This window comes from Lemur catta, chromosome 2 (assembly GCF_020740605.2).
Source record: "Lemur catta isolate mLemCat1 chromosome 2, mLemCat1.pri, whole genome shotgun sequence".
NCBI classification, from domain to species: Eukaryota; Metazoa; Chordata; class Mammalia; order Primates; family Lemuridae; genus Lemur; species Lemur catta.
The window spans coordinates 9722755-9736960 of NC_059129.1; the positions used below are offsets into that span (position 1 = coordinate 9722755).

The 14206-nt window shown below is 41.3% G+C and overlaps 1 protein-coding gene across 1 annotated transcript in view; it reads left to right on the plus strand.

Moving 5' to 3' along the window:
* The window catches only part of ERCC4 (ERCC excision repair 4, endonuclease catalytic subunit), a 28551-nt gene extending 15389 nt beyond the window's left edge, over positions 1–13162 (plus strand). Inside the window, exons 8-11 of the mRNA XM_045542631.1 lie at positions 1469–2066; positions 3864–3956; positions 10392–10504; positions 11674–13162. Coding sequence (XP_045398587.1) covers positions 1469–2066; positions 3864–3956; positions 10392–10504; positions 11674–12407 — 1538 coding nt within the window. The 3' untranslated portion in view covers positions 12408–13162. The remainder of the gene's footprint in view (positions 1–1468; positions 2067–3863; positions 3957–10391; positions 10505–11673) is intronic.
* Positions 13163–14206: the final 1044 nt, after the last annotated feature.

Genomic DNA, 14206 nt, shown 5'->3' on the forward strand with positions numbered 1-14206 from the left:
GCTTCTGAACCTCTGTGTTGCCTTGAAGTTCATTGAGCTTCTTCAGGCCAGCTATTTTGAATTCTTTGTCTGAAAAGTCACCTATGTCCATCACTCTGGGATTGGTCACTGGTACCTTATTTAGTTCATTTGGTGAAATCATGTCTTCCTAGATGTTCTTGATGCTTGTGGATGTTCGTTGATGTCTAGGCATCGAAAGAGTTAGGTATTTATTTTAACCTTTGCAGTCTGGGCTTGTTTGAACCCATCCTTCTTGAGAAGGCTTTCCAGATATTCAAAGGGAGTTCAGTGTTGTGGTCTAAGTCTTTGGTCACTCCAGCCAGATCAGTACTGGGGGTTCTCCAAGCCCAGTAATGCTGTGAGTCTTGTAGACTCCGGGTGGTACTGCCTTTGTGGACTTGGGTAAGATAAGAGAGAATTCCGTAGATTACCGGGCAAAGTGTCTTACTCTGTTCCCTCACTCTCTGTACTGGGCTGCTGGAGTTGGGGGAGGAGTGACATGGCCACTCACCTGGTGGTCACCAGCACCAGGTCACACCTAGAGCCAGCCTAGTCTCACCCAAAGCCAGTGGTGACTGTTGCCTGGCTACCTCTGATGTTTATTCAGAGCCCAAGGGCTCTTTAGTCAGAAGGTGGTGGATCCTGCCAGGACTGGGTCCTTGCTTTCAGGGCAGCATGTTTCCTTCTGGCCCAGGGTGGATCCAGAAATGCCATCCAGGAACTAAGGCCTGGAGTCAGGGGCCTCTGGAGTCTGCTTGGTACTTTATTTTACTGTGGCTGAGTTGGTACCCAAGCTGCAAAACAAAGTCCTCTGAGCTCTTCCCTTTCCTTTCCCCAAGTGGAAGAAGACTCTCCTTGAGCTGCGCTGCCTATATTTGGGGAAGGGGCGACACAGGCACTGGCTTGGCTGCGACTGCTGTTGTCTCACTGGGTCATGCGCACCACACCCCAAGTCCACTGACTCCGAGCCTGCACAGCCACAGGAATTGCCCAAGGACTGCAGCCTTTGTGGCCCGACTGCCTTATGCATTTAGTCTAGGCCCCGGACTGCTCTTTTTCTGCCAGTGGTGGGTCTAGCAGGAGCTAGGGCTTCAGGGCAGAGGATTTCTATCCGGCCAGGCTGGTCAAAATGCCCCCTCTGTGGGCACCAGCAGAATTCTGCCCTGTGTTGTGTTCCCTTGTGCCAGGGCAGCCCTGAGTTTCAGTGCAAAGCCCTACACATCATTGTACTTTCATAAGACTGAATGGTCTGGCTTAAACTTTATTCAAAATATTTAAGTAATCCTGCCAGAGATGTGAAAGCATTTGATAAATACCTAAGACCCCTTTTTAAACAATTTGTAAATTATGGGTCTTTAATACCAAAGGGTAAGCTGTCTTCCCTTTCAGGGAAGCGGGGAGAGGACATACGGGGAGTAGGAGGACAAATGAGGTGTAACAGTAACACAACATTGTTTTCTGATTTTAGGTCAAGTGCTTATTTGTGCAAGTGATGACCGAACGTGTTCCCAGCTGAGAGACTATATCACTATGGGAGCCGAAGCCTTCTTACTGAGGCTCTACAGGAAAACCTTTGAGAAGGATAGCAAAGCTGAAGAAGTATGGATGAAATTTAGGAAGGAGGACAGTTCTAGAAGAATTACGAAATCTAACAAAAGACCCAAAAACCCCCAAAACAAAGAAAGAGCTTCTACCAAAGAAAGGACTCTCAAAAAGAAAAAACGAAGATTGACTTTAACTCAGATGGTAGGAAAATCTGAAGACCTGGAAGAGGAAGGCGATGTTGAGGAAGGAGATCGTAGGGAAATAAGCAGTAGCCCAGAAAGCTGCTTGGAAGAAATTAAGCACGAAGAGTTTGATTTAAAGCTGTCATCAGATGCTGCTTATGGAATCCTGAAAGAACCCCTCACAATCATCCATCCGCTCCTGGGTTGTAGCGACCCCTACGCTCTGACAAGGGTACTCCACGAAATAGAGCCCCGGTATGTGGTTCTTTATGATGCAGAACTCACCTTCGTCCGTCAGCTGGAAATTTACAGAGCAAGCAGGCCCGGGAAGCCTCTGAGGCAAGTTACACAAGTATGAACTGTTTCTTAAAGCTTTGAATGTCACAGTTCTTTAGGACTTAACACAGAATCTCTACCAGTTGCGTATTAGTTTTATATGCATATTAGTTTATATGCATATTAGTTTCATTTAACACTCTACTGTTATGATGCTGGTTACATTTACGAAACCTTATTTTGCTTTCTGATGGATCTGGGAAGTTGCATGGGCAGGACATCAAATGGAGTAGCAGGACAACAAACCTAGAGGACTCCTTGTTTGCTAGTTACATGCCGCTCTTGTTCTGTACCGTATTCTTTATGTGTTGGTTTGTAGCTTATGGGGTGCCGTATCTGAAAAAGTCTAGAAAATTTATAATATTCTAAGTCCTACCAAAAGTTAATATAATTGTGATTTGGCTAAATAATTTTAATCTTCCAAAATGTCTTTCTTATAAATTTTCAGAAGTGACTCTAAATGTCATCCACATAAAATGAAAGTGTTTCGGGGAATTACTGTACCAGGTTTTCTTGAGTTTCAAGAAATGTCAGACGAAAAATCTACAGAAATATCAGATGAGAAAATGATGCCTCCCAAAGAAGTGTTCTGGCTCTCCAATTATCTGAGGGGAAATAAACAGCAAAATTAATATCCTGAACTCAGTCTGAACCAAAAACAGAGCCAAAAGAAACCTTCCTAGCAGTTTAACTAATACAGCCTTTCAGAGCACAGATGAATGGAGGAGCTGGATCAGAAATAATGCAGGATGAAGAGATTAGATAAAGCTGGTAATATAATTATAGGCTGGTAACTTTTCATACTTCACTATTGATCAACTTTGTAGATAGCTGTGTGTGCCAAGCTTGCTTCTTGCCTGAGAACAAAATCGTGTGGTATTTAGAAACAAAATGTCAGAATCGGAAGGGACCTGGAAGTTTAACCTGCTCACTCCATCAATGGGAAACTGAGGCCCAGAAATGGGGAATGACTTGGTCTCAGCCACATGGCACATCCATGGGAGAACTGAGGTCTCTTGACTCATTACCTAGTCATCTTTTCCCCGTCTACACTGGAAAAAAATATAATCTAGGAAGATAAAGGCTAAAAGAAAAACCGAAGCTCAAGAAGGAAAATACTTGTGATAGAAGGTGAAGAAAAGGGATAGAGGAAGTGCTTAATCCAGCTCTCTTAGCAGCAAACGAGATAGAAAAGCAGACCTTTTCTAAGAGAAAATATATCAGATTATTCTTTGAGATGCTTGATATATTCCATATGTCTTCTATGCCAGTGTGTTTGTATAGAATGTGTGATGACTCTGTCCTGTTAAGACACAAATAAAGAACTGAGAAATTACTTGTGAAGATAAGGTCGTATAGATTTCATTTGTTTATTTTTCACTAACATGAACTTTCATAAGCTGGTTTTGATAGCTACTATCCAACTTTTTAAACGATTATTTGGCAGAGGTGCAAAGAAAAAATTGAAAAAAGAGAAGCCTCTTAAGATTTTGTGTTTTTTGATTTGTTTATAGTTATGAGGAAAGAATATTTCTATCCCTCTGGTTGTATTTCATTGTTTACCTAAACTCTGTTCCTCCTTTTACCAAAAGAAAAAAAAAATGTGGTAATGAAACCTTTAACAGGTGGGGTTTAGGCAGCTTAATTTTAGTTAATGAGTGATGAATGGAACATTTCATTCTCAATCAAATATTTATTATTTGACCAACCTAGGTTGCTGATTTCAAATGTTCTGCTGTTCCCTTCAGGGATTAAAAATTACGATTTTGCAATCTAAAAGAGTTCTGTCTTTACTTGCAGGGTTTACTTTCTCATCTATGGAGGTTCCACTGAGGAACAACGCTATCTCACTGCTTTGCGGAAAGAAAAGGAAGCTTTTGAAAAACTCATAAGGTAATACACAGGAGATCAGTGTGAAGGTCACAACTACATGGAAGGTCTTTCAAGGTCCAGAGGAGTCTCTGGATGGGGGATATCTAACAGCCCTCTAGGAGGTTGGGAAGGGGGAGAGGTAAGAGGGGTTCTCAGCAAGATAGACATGCTGTCTGATCTGTCCCCGACGTATGTTTCAGCACATGGTTCCTTTTTCTCTCCCCCTCTTCTGCCATCTCCAGTTGCTTATCAGTGGTTTAACAGAATATTAGAAATGGGACAAAGAGAACTGCTTTTCTGTTTATAAAGAAATATGACTAAAACACTACTTTTCTAAGAAATAGATTCGTAACCTCCCTCTTCCCTGCCCTATGCACAAGATTCTGCCCTCCTCTAAATGATTTTTTTTCTCCTTGTGAGACTCCCATTGTCTGGGGTTGGGTGGTACTGCTTTACCATTTACGACCCAGCTAGTTCCAATCACCGTCAGTAGGATCACTCTGGGAAAATATTTTTTAGAAGATGTGTTGTTTGTCTGAACGTAAACATGGGTATGTTTTTGAGAATGGGTATCTGGTAATGTTCCAAATCCAAATAGAAAATGTTTTTCAGTTTAACATAAGGAAAATGTTTATGAGATATTCACAAACTAGATGGCTACCTCTTACCCCTGAAAGCATTCAAGAAATCTGATAACCGCCCACTAGGGATGTTGTCAAGGAGACTGCCGCTTGGTGTGGGAAGATGGGCCAGATGATCTCTCGAGGGTCTCAGAAGCCAGGGCGAGGGCTGGATGCAGCATCATTGAGCTGAGCCAGAGAAAGGCTAGACCAGAGGAGACCATGGCCTGGACAGAGTGCAGCTGAGCCAGACCCACCTCCAGGCCTCAGATGTTGGCAGTGTAGGGCAAAACTTATTTTTAGCAGTAGTCAGCCTGCCAGGGCCCTAGGCTGGATTTCAAAATGGACAGCCATCCTACAGTGCTGGCTGTGGGTCCTCAGTATATGTGTAAAATATAGACATAGCCCAGTTAATCCAGGACAGGCATTCCTGGAACCAGGTGTTTATTGAATCAGTGCCATGGAGTCCCTAAGGTGGGGTCAGCATGGTACATGGACTGTCCCCTTCCCTTCCCTTCAAATCCTCTAGAACTGTGACATGCTGTGGCCATGGATTCTTGCAGCTACTAGTCATACAATTATTGCTCAGTCCTCTCAGCCTGTGAAAATACATTTTCTGCCAATGTGCTCTATGGGATTGCTTATATCATGTATGTGTATACATATTCTTGGAAGGTTTATTTCAGAAATAGTGTCATAACAGACCAGGTGTTACACAGGCTTCCAAGCTTTTAGCACTTGCCTGTCTTACTCTCTGACTTCTAGACCTTTACTCCCCAAGGCTCAAACAGTAAACAGATATGTATTAAGCATCTGGTACATGCCAGGCCCTGTGTGAATATTAAAGTGCTGAGGTTACAGTGGTGCAGAAAAAGTCTCTGCCCTTCTGGAGCTTATCCTCTAGTGGAAAAGACAGGCATGAAATGATTATAAATATTGTAATAAATAGAAGTGTACCAAGCACTGCTGGCTGCAAAGGAACAAGAAAAGGGTGTAATAAGAGAGTGTGTCAAAGCCCTAACCCAGACCAGAAGGAGATCAGGAGCTTCCCTGAGGAAGTGATATTTAAGCTGATGCATGAAAAACCTGTGGGAGTTCCTAGGAGGATTGCGTGGAAAAGGGGGTTATGTTGAACAAAGGTGTGTATAGAGGCTCAGAGGCACGGGAGGCCTCTTAAGGATTTAAGACTTTAAGGGCAATAATATAGCATTGAAGTGTTCTAAATAGGAAAGTGACTTAAATACCTGCAATCCTAGCACTCTGGGAGGCCAAGGCAGGAGGATCACTTGAGCCCAGGAGTTTAAGACCAGCCTGAGCAAGAGTGAGACCCCATCTCTACTAAAAATAGAAAAAACTAGCCAGGAGTGGTGGTGCGAGCATGTAGCCCCAGCTGCTCAGGAGACTGAGGCAGCAGAATTTTTTAAGCCTAGGAGTTTGAGGTTGCTGTGAGCTCAGCTGATGCCACAGCACTCTAGCCTGGATGACAGAGCGAGACTGTGTCTCCAAAAAAAAAAAAAAGGAAAACAAAAGAAAGTGACAAGTATATTTAAATTTTAAAGGCTCTCTCTGGCATCAAACGGAGGAATGAGTGAGCATGGGAGCTAATGAGAAGGCTGTTGCCATTGTCTGATAAGAGAAGGTGGTAGCCAAGATTAGGCTAATAAAGGGAAGAGGACAGATTTGAGAGATATTTAGGAAATAGAATCAAAGAATTGGTGATACCAGATGTGTAAGCCAATACCTCCTGATCATTCTTTCACTCTTTTTAAAACATCCTTTGCCTGAGTTTTCTCTGATTAAAGTTGTCACCAAGTTACAAATGAGCACAGAGAGCTAAAATATTCAGATCAGGTTATTGGTGATTATGTCGGGGTCCCCAAGACCATCCTCAGGCTCGATGATTCACTAGAAGGACTCACGTGAGCCAGAAAAACTGTTATATTCATGTACAGTTTCATACAGCAAAACGATACAGATTAAAATCAGCAAAGGGAAAAGGCACATGGGGCGAAGTCCAGGAAAAACCAGACATAAGCTTCCAGATGTCCTCTCCCAGTAGAGTCACACTGATGAGCTTAATTCTCCCAGCAATAATGTGTGACAACACATGCAAAGTGTTGTCAACAGTGATATCCCAAGTTTGTATTAGGGCTCAGTCACATAGACACAGAGTAACCCACAGGACTGACTTCAGCCACTCAGACTCCTGCCCTCCAAAGCAAAAACAGGCACTCACCATAAATCATGTTGTTAGCATAAACTGCCTGATCACACTGGTACCTGTGGCCCAAGGCCTCAGGCATACAAAAACTCTCTTATCGGGCAGAATATTCCAAGGATTCAGACCTTATCTTCCAGGAGCTGGCCAATGGCCAGTTCTAAGAAAACAGACCTTTCTTAGAAATGTGCAGAGTGTGAGCAGCCCAGGCCTGCTGAGTTAATCCTTCCCTGCACAATGTTACAGCCAAAGGAGCCTGACAGAATGTGAGGAGGACGTCACCTGAGTGGGTGGGTTTTATAGTTCCTACTTTCTTCATGTACCTGTCTCTTCTCCAGTACATCTGGGGATCTAATCTAGAAAAGGGTACTTTTAGTAGATAGTAGTAAGGGATTAGGGACCTCAGGCCATTCCTGATTTTTTTTTGTATAAATGTAAGGGGTACAAGTGCAGTTTTGTTACATAGATATATTCTGTACTGGTAAAGTCCGGGCTTTTAGTGTAACCATCACCTGAATAGTGTACATTGTACCCATTACATCATTTCCCATTCCTGATTTATACAAGTGCCTTCAACCATCAAAGAGCTCAGTGACAAGATGTGGATAAAAGCCCTGCATAGACTGGAAATCTCCCTCCACCTGGAACATGTTTCAATTGATAACAATAATTTCAACACCAGGTTTTAATGTCATTTTATCTATGATCTGGTATAATTTTTTCTAAACTCTCTCAATGGTGACTGTCTACTTATTATAAATAAGATCTTCCCATTTTACACAGCAATCAGATGGTTACACTATTTAGAATCTTAAAATATTTATGTTCCCAGAAAACTTGGGGAATTTGAGAGGTGTTTGTTTTAAAAAGCGAAAACATATTTGAGGTGCATTGCTGGAAGAACATTTGTACTGCGCCTGTACTTAGAGAAAAATTTGATGTGAGAATAATATAACATGCTTTTGCCAAGACCTCCATGGGTGATGTTGTAAGAAGAAAAGCAGTGGTACTATTTAATATAACCGGAAAGGAATGAATCAGGCAAACTGGCAGTGAAAGGATTGTTCAGCTGGATTAAAGATCAGTAGATTACAGATGACAAATGAAGAGCAAAAAAGATTACACTTTTAAGTATTTATAATAAAATGCTCCCTGGGTACAAAAATCAGTAATAACATCCTCAGTATACATAGTTTTGAGAGGAGTCACTCCTTTTCAAAGGAAGGGATAAGATTATTTGAAATTTTACAGTTAGAAAATATGATCACAAAATAGATTAGTGTGAGGGCTTGAATAAATGCCCATTGGAAGAGACTTCTAGTTCGGCATCTCCTTCCTGCATCATCATGTCATGCAAATACCATTGAAGATATTAAAGCAAACATAGGAAACCTCAGTACTTTAGATTAAGTGGGAATAGGAATCTGAATTTTTAGTTATTGTTTTGTACCTTTCACATGGAACATAGAGTAACTCAGATAATTGTGCTAAATGTTGAAAGCAAGAGACTGAATATTTACAACTATGGCACATTTCCATTAAATTAGTTACTAGTAAGGAAGACGTCACAGTCCAGATTTCATCTCTGAAGTATATTTTTTCTCAGATTCAATTTATAGATATGTTATAACATTTAGTGATAAACTGGCTGTTTTCTATAATAATATTACTTGAAACAATTGTGGAATCATTTGAAAGCAAATCTTCAGTTTATTAGTATAATCATGGATAATAAGAGGATGAGGTTACCACATTATAAGACAAGTACAGTCATAACAGCTAATATTTATATAGCACTTACTATGCACAAGGCACTATGATGTCATCCTCATAACACTCTTTTGAGGTGGGTTTTACTATTACCCTCATTTTATAGATGAAGAAAGTGAGGCACAGAGCGATGAAATGACTTGCCTAAGGCCACAAGCCAGTAAGTGGTTTCTGATCCGCACGATAGGGAAGCAGAGACTGCTCTCTAACCCGCTACGCTCTATAGCCTCACATTACAGAGTAGTCAGGAAATTGGGATGGCCCCATATGTGATATGTAGTTTATAAAATGTAGTTCTATGTAGTACAATAAGGAGGAATGGCGGGGGACAACAATGAATTTAATAATCTCAAATGTTAAAGACATTTAAGAGCAATGATTTTTTTGAATGGTTTGCCCTCTGTCCTCAGCGGAGTGCAGTGGATGTAAAATGGAACAGTAATGAGTGGCGGCCAGAGCCACTGCCACTGCCACTGCAGGGGGTTTCCAGCAGGTAGCACTTGACAAAGGAAAGTGAAACTGGAAGCATTGCGTGGCCCCTGTGATCTATTTATAAAGGGTTGTACTGATAATAACTTTGCATTTGTAGATTGTCTCAAATAGTATAGAATTTAAAATTATGATTTCTGTTCTTTAGTGGAATCTTTTAATGGTATCCTGCTCTAAGGTATCATTTATCCAGAGTGGTTTAAGAATTGGTTCATCTGATTTCATTTCCTTTATCAGAAAATCTTTGTTGTTTTCACGCCTGTTGAAATTAGTTAATACCTACGGTTTGTCTTCTGTTTCACTTCATCCTAGACTCTTACTACAGTTCCTCAGTTCTGCAAGTGTTTTCGTGGTTGCTTTGTTTCCTCAACTCAGTTGTAAGCCCCAGGAGGAGAGAGACCCAGCTTACCCGTCTTTTCTGTCATACCTGACGCAGATTGGACATACAGTCCTTGCAGTTTCATGGAATTAATTATAACATACTTTACCAGTTTTGAAAAATAAGCCTGCAGCAAACCTGGCTTACCCTTTCTGTGATCATTGAGGCTCTCTCATCATGCTGTAGCTCTGAATTGCAAACTTAGTTTATGCATAATCTTAGTTATGATTGTACGGTCCTCTAGATCTACAAGGAGCAAGATATGAGCTACCTGGAAGACAGGAATTACTGTGTGATCACAATTATATCCAAAGCACCTAGAACACCACACAGGAGCACTCCATAAATGTTTTTAAATAAATGCATGAGGGAGTAGTGAATGCTGCTCCTAAGGCACGCTGCTGATTTTTTGTTTTAATCTCTGATGGAAATTTGATTTCTTGTATCAACCTTGATTTTCTGTTAAAATTAAGGGTGTTTAGTAGGGCCTCCTGCCTGGAGTTTTTTGAAGTCCTATCATATATGTGTTTTCATTTTCTTAATCACTGATTTTTAACCATCCCTATTCATGGCTGCCCTTAAGATATTTGAATATAAATGATTTAAATTATTTTTTAGTGCTCAATAGCACTTTAACCTTACAAATAGTCTCAGTAATCTCTCTGTGGCATTTTTTACATGCTTATTTCATGTCTCAAGTTTTTGAATATAAAATAAAAAATAAACGACAGCTTTTTTTACTCTGGAGGATCAAGAAGTAGTACCCAAACAAGAAATTCTCTCTACTGCCTTTCCCTATCACTTGTCTTTGCATGTTGACCTCTGATACATTTCTTGTATTCTCTTTTTAACCACTATGGTCAGGTAGATCATTTTCAACATTATAATTTACAAATCTTTGCATTATAATTTACATTAAATTTAAAATCTAAAATTTTGAAATTAGTTCCAAAAATGTTCAAAATGTTTTCTACCCCCAGGGAAAAGGCTAGCATGGTGGTCCCTGAAGAAAGAGAAGGCAGAGATGAGACAAACCTAGACCTAGCGAGAGGAGCAGCGTCTGCCAGTGTTCCCACGGACACTCGGAAAGCTGGTGAGTCCTGCCCTTTGCCAGACACCCTTGTTGCCTGTGGCAGAGGCTGTGAATTCCAGAGCTACTCTGCGGAGGCTCGGTTTTTCTCAACAAACTCTTAAAAATGGAGATCAGGCGAGGGAGAGGATGTGTGTCCCTGTGCTCTGACCTCGGCACTGCCATTTACTGACCACGTGTCCTCCCCAGCACAGAGGCACCACATCGTCTGCAGAATACGTGGGGCTGAGTGCTAGCCACCCCAGCTTAGAATGCGTTATGTTCCACCATTGCATTTAAATTTGGTTGGTTGAGACTCAGAATGTACTTTTGCAAAGAAACTTTAGTAAATGGTAAATAGGTTCTTAATCAAAGGACCCAAAGAAGACAGTTTAACTCACAGAGGAGCTGAAGGAAGTTTCTCCTTCCTTCCTTCCTCCGCCTCTCCCCTTGGGTGTATACGTAGGTAGGAGTTGTTTGGGCTATGCACATTCCCACTCTCTTTCTACAAAGAGTGTTTGTACTTCGTTTGTTACTTCTTGGTACCTCTCCAGATCCCAGGAATTTGGTACTCTTTATTGCTGTGTAGTGTCCAAACTGTGGCATGCCACCAGGACCTGCTGAATTCTACGTACACTGTCATCCAGAAGTAACCATTGTCCCACTCCCCACAGTCTCATTTTCCCGTGGCAGCAGCTGATTTCACTCCCTTTTCCCACCTCCGGACTCACTGATATAAGCTCATCAGCTCCCTGGGCGGTCTACTCAGTGAGCATTTTTAAGTATCTACAGTGTCTGCTATTTTAAGCATCTATTATCGGGCTTTGTCCTAGGAATTGGGAATACAGTGACCAGCGAAATGTGGTCAGTGTGACAATAAGGGACTATATAGGGAACTACAGAGGGGAGACCATAGCAAATGTGTTTGTATCTATGAATCATTATAAGGAAGGAACTGCCAATTGACTCTAATGTTCCTATTAACTTCATTTAGTTTGAGGGAAATTGCCTCTACTTTTTCTAGAAATCTTTTTGAAAATGTAAAAGAATGTGGAATAATACCATATAGTATTACATAACCATCCATCAGAATTAACAACAGAAACAATAGATTTTAAACTTTAATTGTCACATTCCCTCTTTGAGAGTTCTTCTCCTGTAACATTACTTAAAATGCTACCCATTCTCTATAGGTGGCCAGGAACAGAATGGTACACAGCAAAGCATAGTTGTGGATATGCGTGAATTTCGAAGTGAGCTCCCGTCTCTGATCCATCGTCGGGGCATTGACATTGAACCAGTGACTTTAGAGGTTGGGGATTACATCCTGACTCCAGACATGTGCGTGGAGCGCAAGAGTATCAGTGACTTGATCGGCTCTTTAAATAACGGCCGGCTCTACAACCAGTGCATCTCCATGTCCCGCTATTACAAGCGACCCGTGCTTCTGATCGAGTTCGACCCTAGCAAGCCTTTCTCTCTCACTCCCCGCGGGGCCTTATTTCAGGAGATCTCCAGCAACGACGTTAGTTCCAAACTCACTCTTCTCACACTTCACTTCCCCAAACTCCGGATTCTCTGGTGCCCCTCCCCTCATGCCACCGCGGAGTTGTTTGAGGAGCTGAAACAAAATAAGCCACAGCCTGATGCAGCGACAGCATTGGCCATCACAGCAGATTCTGAAACCCTCCCTGAGTCAGACAAGTATAATCCTGGTCCCCAAGACTTCTTGTTAAAAATGCCAGGGGTAAATGCCAAAAACTGTCGTTCCTTGATGAACCACGTTAAGAACATTGCAGAATTAGCAACCGTGTCACAAGACAAGCTCACAAGTATTCTGGGGAATCCTGCAAATGCTAAGCAGCTTTATGACTTCATTCACACCTCTTACGCAGAAGTCGTATCTAAAGGAAAAATGAAAAAATGAACAATGGTGGCTGTTTTCTTACCCCAGGACTGTGCTTTTCACCTGCTTTCTGCCAGCCATGATAGGTCATTATTAATTATTAGCTCAATATTTCATCCTCTTACAATGCTTTTAATGATTGTGTGTTCTGTTTCCAAGGTCAGTGGACCAGAAGCTGGGATTCCTTTCTGAACTTCGTGGTTAGGCCTCATGTTAACTTTCCCATGCCTGCTGTCTTCCCTCCCTGCACTGTCCGTGCCAGGCCTAGTGTATTCAGTTTTTAAATGAGGTGTGTCGGATCAGATAAAGTTTCTACAGTGTTTACAGGAAGCCACTTTTGAGACAAGCAGAGATTTGTGTTTCCTACACAAACTGAGAAAACACGCAACCATATTCTTAACCCTCTGTCTACACGGTGCCCTCTGGAATACAGAGAAGGACCATCTCTTTGCTATTCCTGAGCAGTTCTCTCCACCACGGTCTTCAACTCCGTACTTCTTCCACCTGTCTGCCTGTGAGGAAAATTCATGGGGCGTTCCTCCTACTAATTTAAGACAGCCACCTCCAAAACTGGCTGACTAGTCTTCTAATCACTTGAATATATGTAATGTGTACTGTAACTTGATTGTTCAAAACCAGTATTTTTAAGACATAAAATGAATTATCTATTTGCAAAATGTGATGGTAAGTTGAAGGAGCTCTTAGAATTCTGTTTTTGCACATATTCAACCTCCTGTTAATAAAATCAGAGGTCTCTAAGCCTAAATGGCTAGTTACAGAGTCTTTTTAGACTTCCTCTTTTCCCAGCTCTCTTACATCATAAGGTGCTAGCACCATATCGTGTAGAAATGCAACATAAACACATCCTTATTCTCTCTTAGTCTGTCTTAGATTCTCCATTTATCATGTTCCTGTGCCAGCCTGTGCCAGGGTGCCTCCTTCGTTTTCTGTATGAAGACACAAATGTAAGCAAATAAGTGGCCCACAAGGCTGCTTTTTTGTTTTTTCTGGTTTTTTTTTTTTTTTTTTTTTTTTGAGACAGAGTCTTGCTCTGTTGCCCCAGTGCAGTGGTGTAATCATAGCTCACTGCAACCTCAAACTCCTGGGCTCACGCAGTCCTTCTGTCTTCAGCCTTCCAGGTAGTTGGGACTACAGGCACGCGCCACTTATGCTCCACTAATTTTTCTATTTTTAGTAGAGACAGGGTCTCGCTCTTGCTCAGGCTGGTCTCGAACTCCTGAGCTGAAGGAATCCTCTGGCCCTAGCCTCCCAGAGTGCTAGGATTACAGGCATGACCCACAGCAACCGGACCCATAAAGCTGTTAAGATTTGGTTTTCCTTCCCTGAGATAAAAAGTATTGTAGATAAATGGAAGAGCAATGCATAGAATATATAAAAAGTCAAAAAGAAATATATATGTTTGAAAATCCATAAGAAAACAATCTCATTCTAAACTTCCTTCTGATTGGTTCTGGTTGGCTTTTTACTGAAGTGTACATATATACGGGATATTCATAGCATCTTTTTGTAATTTTTAAACTTTTATATTAATATTTAAACATTATTAATTTAGCTATTATTCACAGATTTAGTAATGAGTAGTAAATTTTCTACCTCAAGAGCTAATCTAGACATCAGCTCTGCTAGCTGTATCACATAGTTTCAAGGTTTCATCAATGTCAGCTATTTTCTTCTTTGCTACACTATTTGAACTAATACACAGTGGATCATGTAACACAAAACTGTCTTCAACTCTAACAAAGTAGTTTAAACTGTCCTTTCCAATCTGAACCTCTCATATTGACACCTTGATTTGTTGG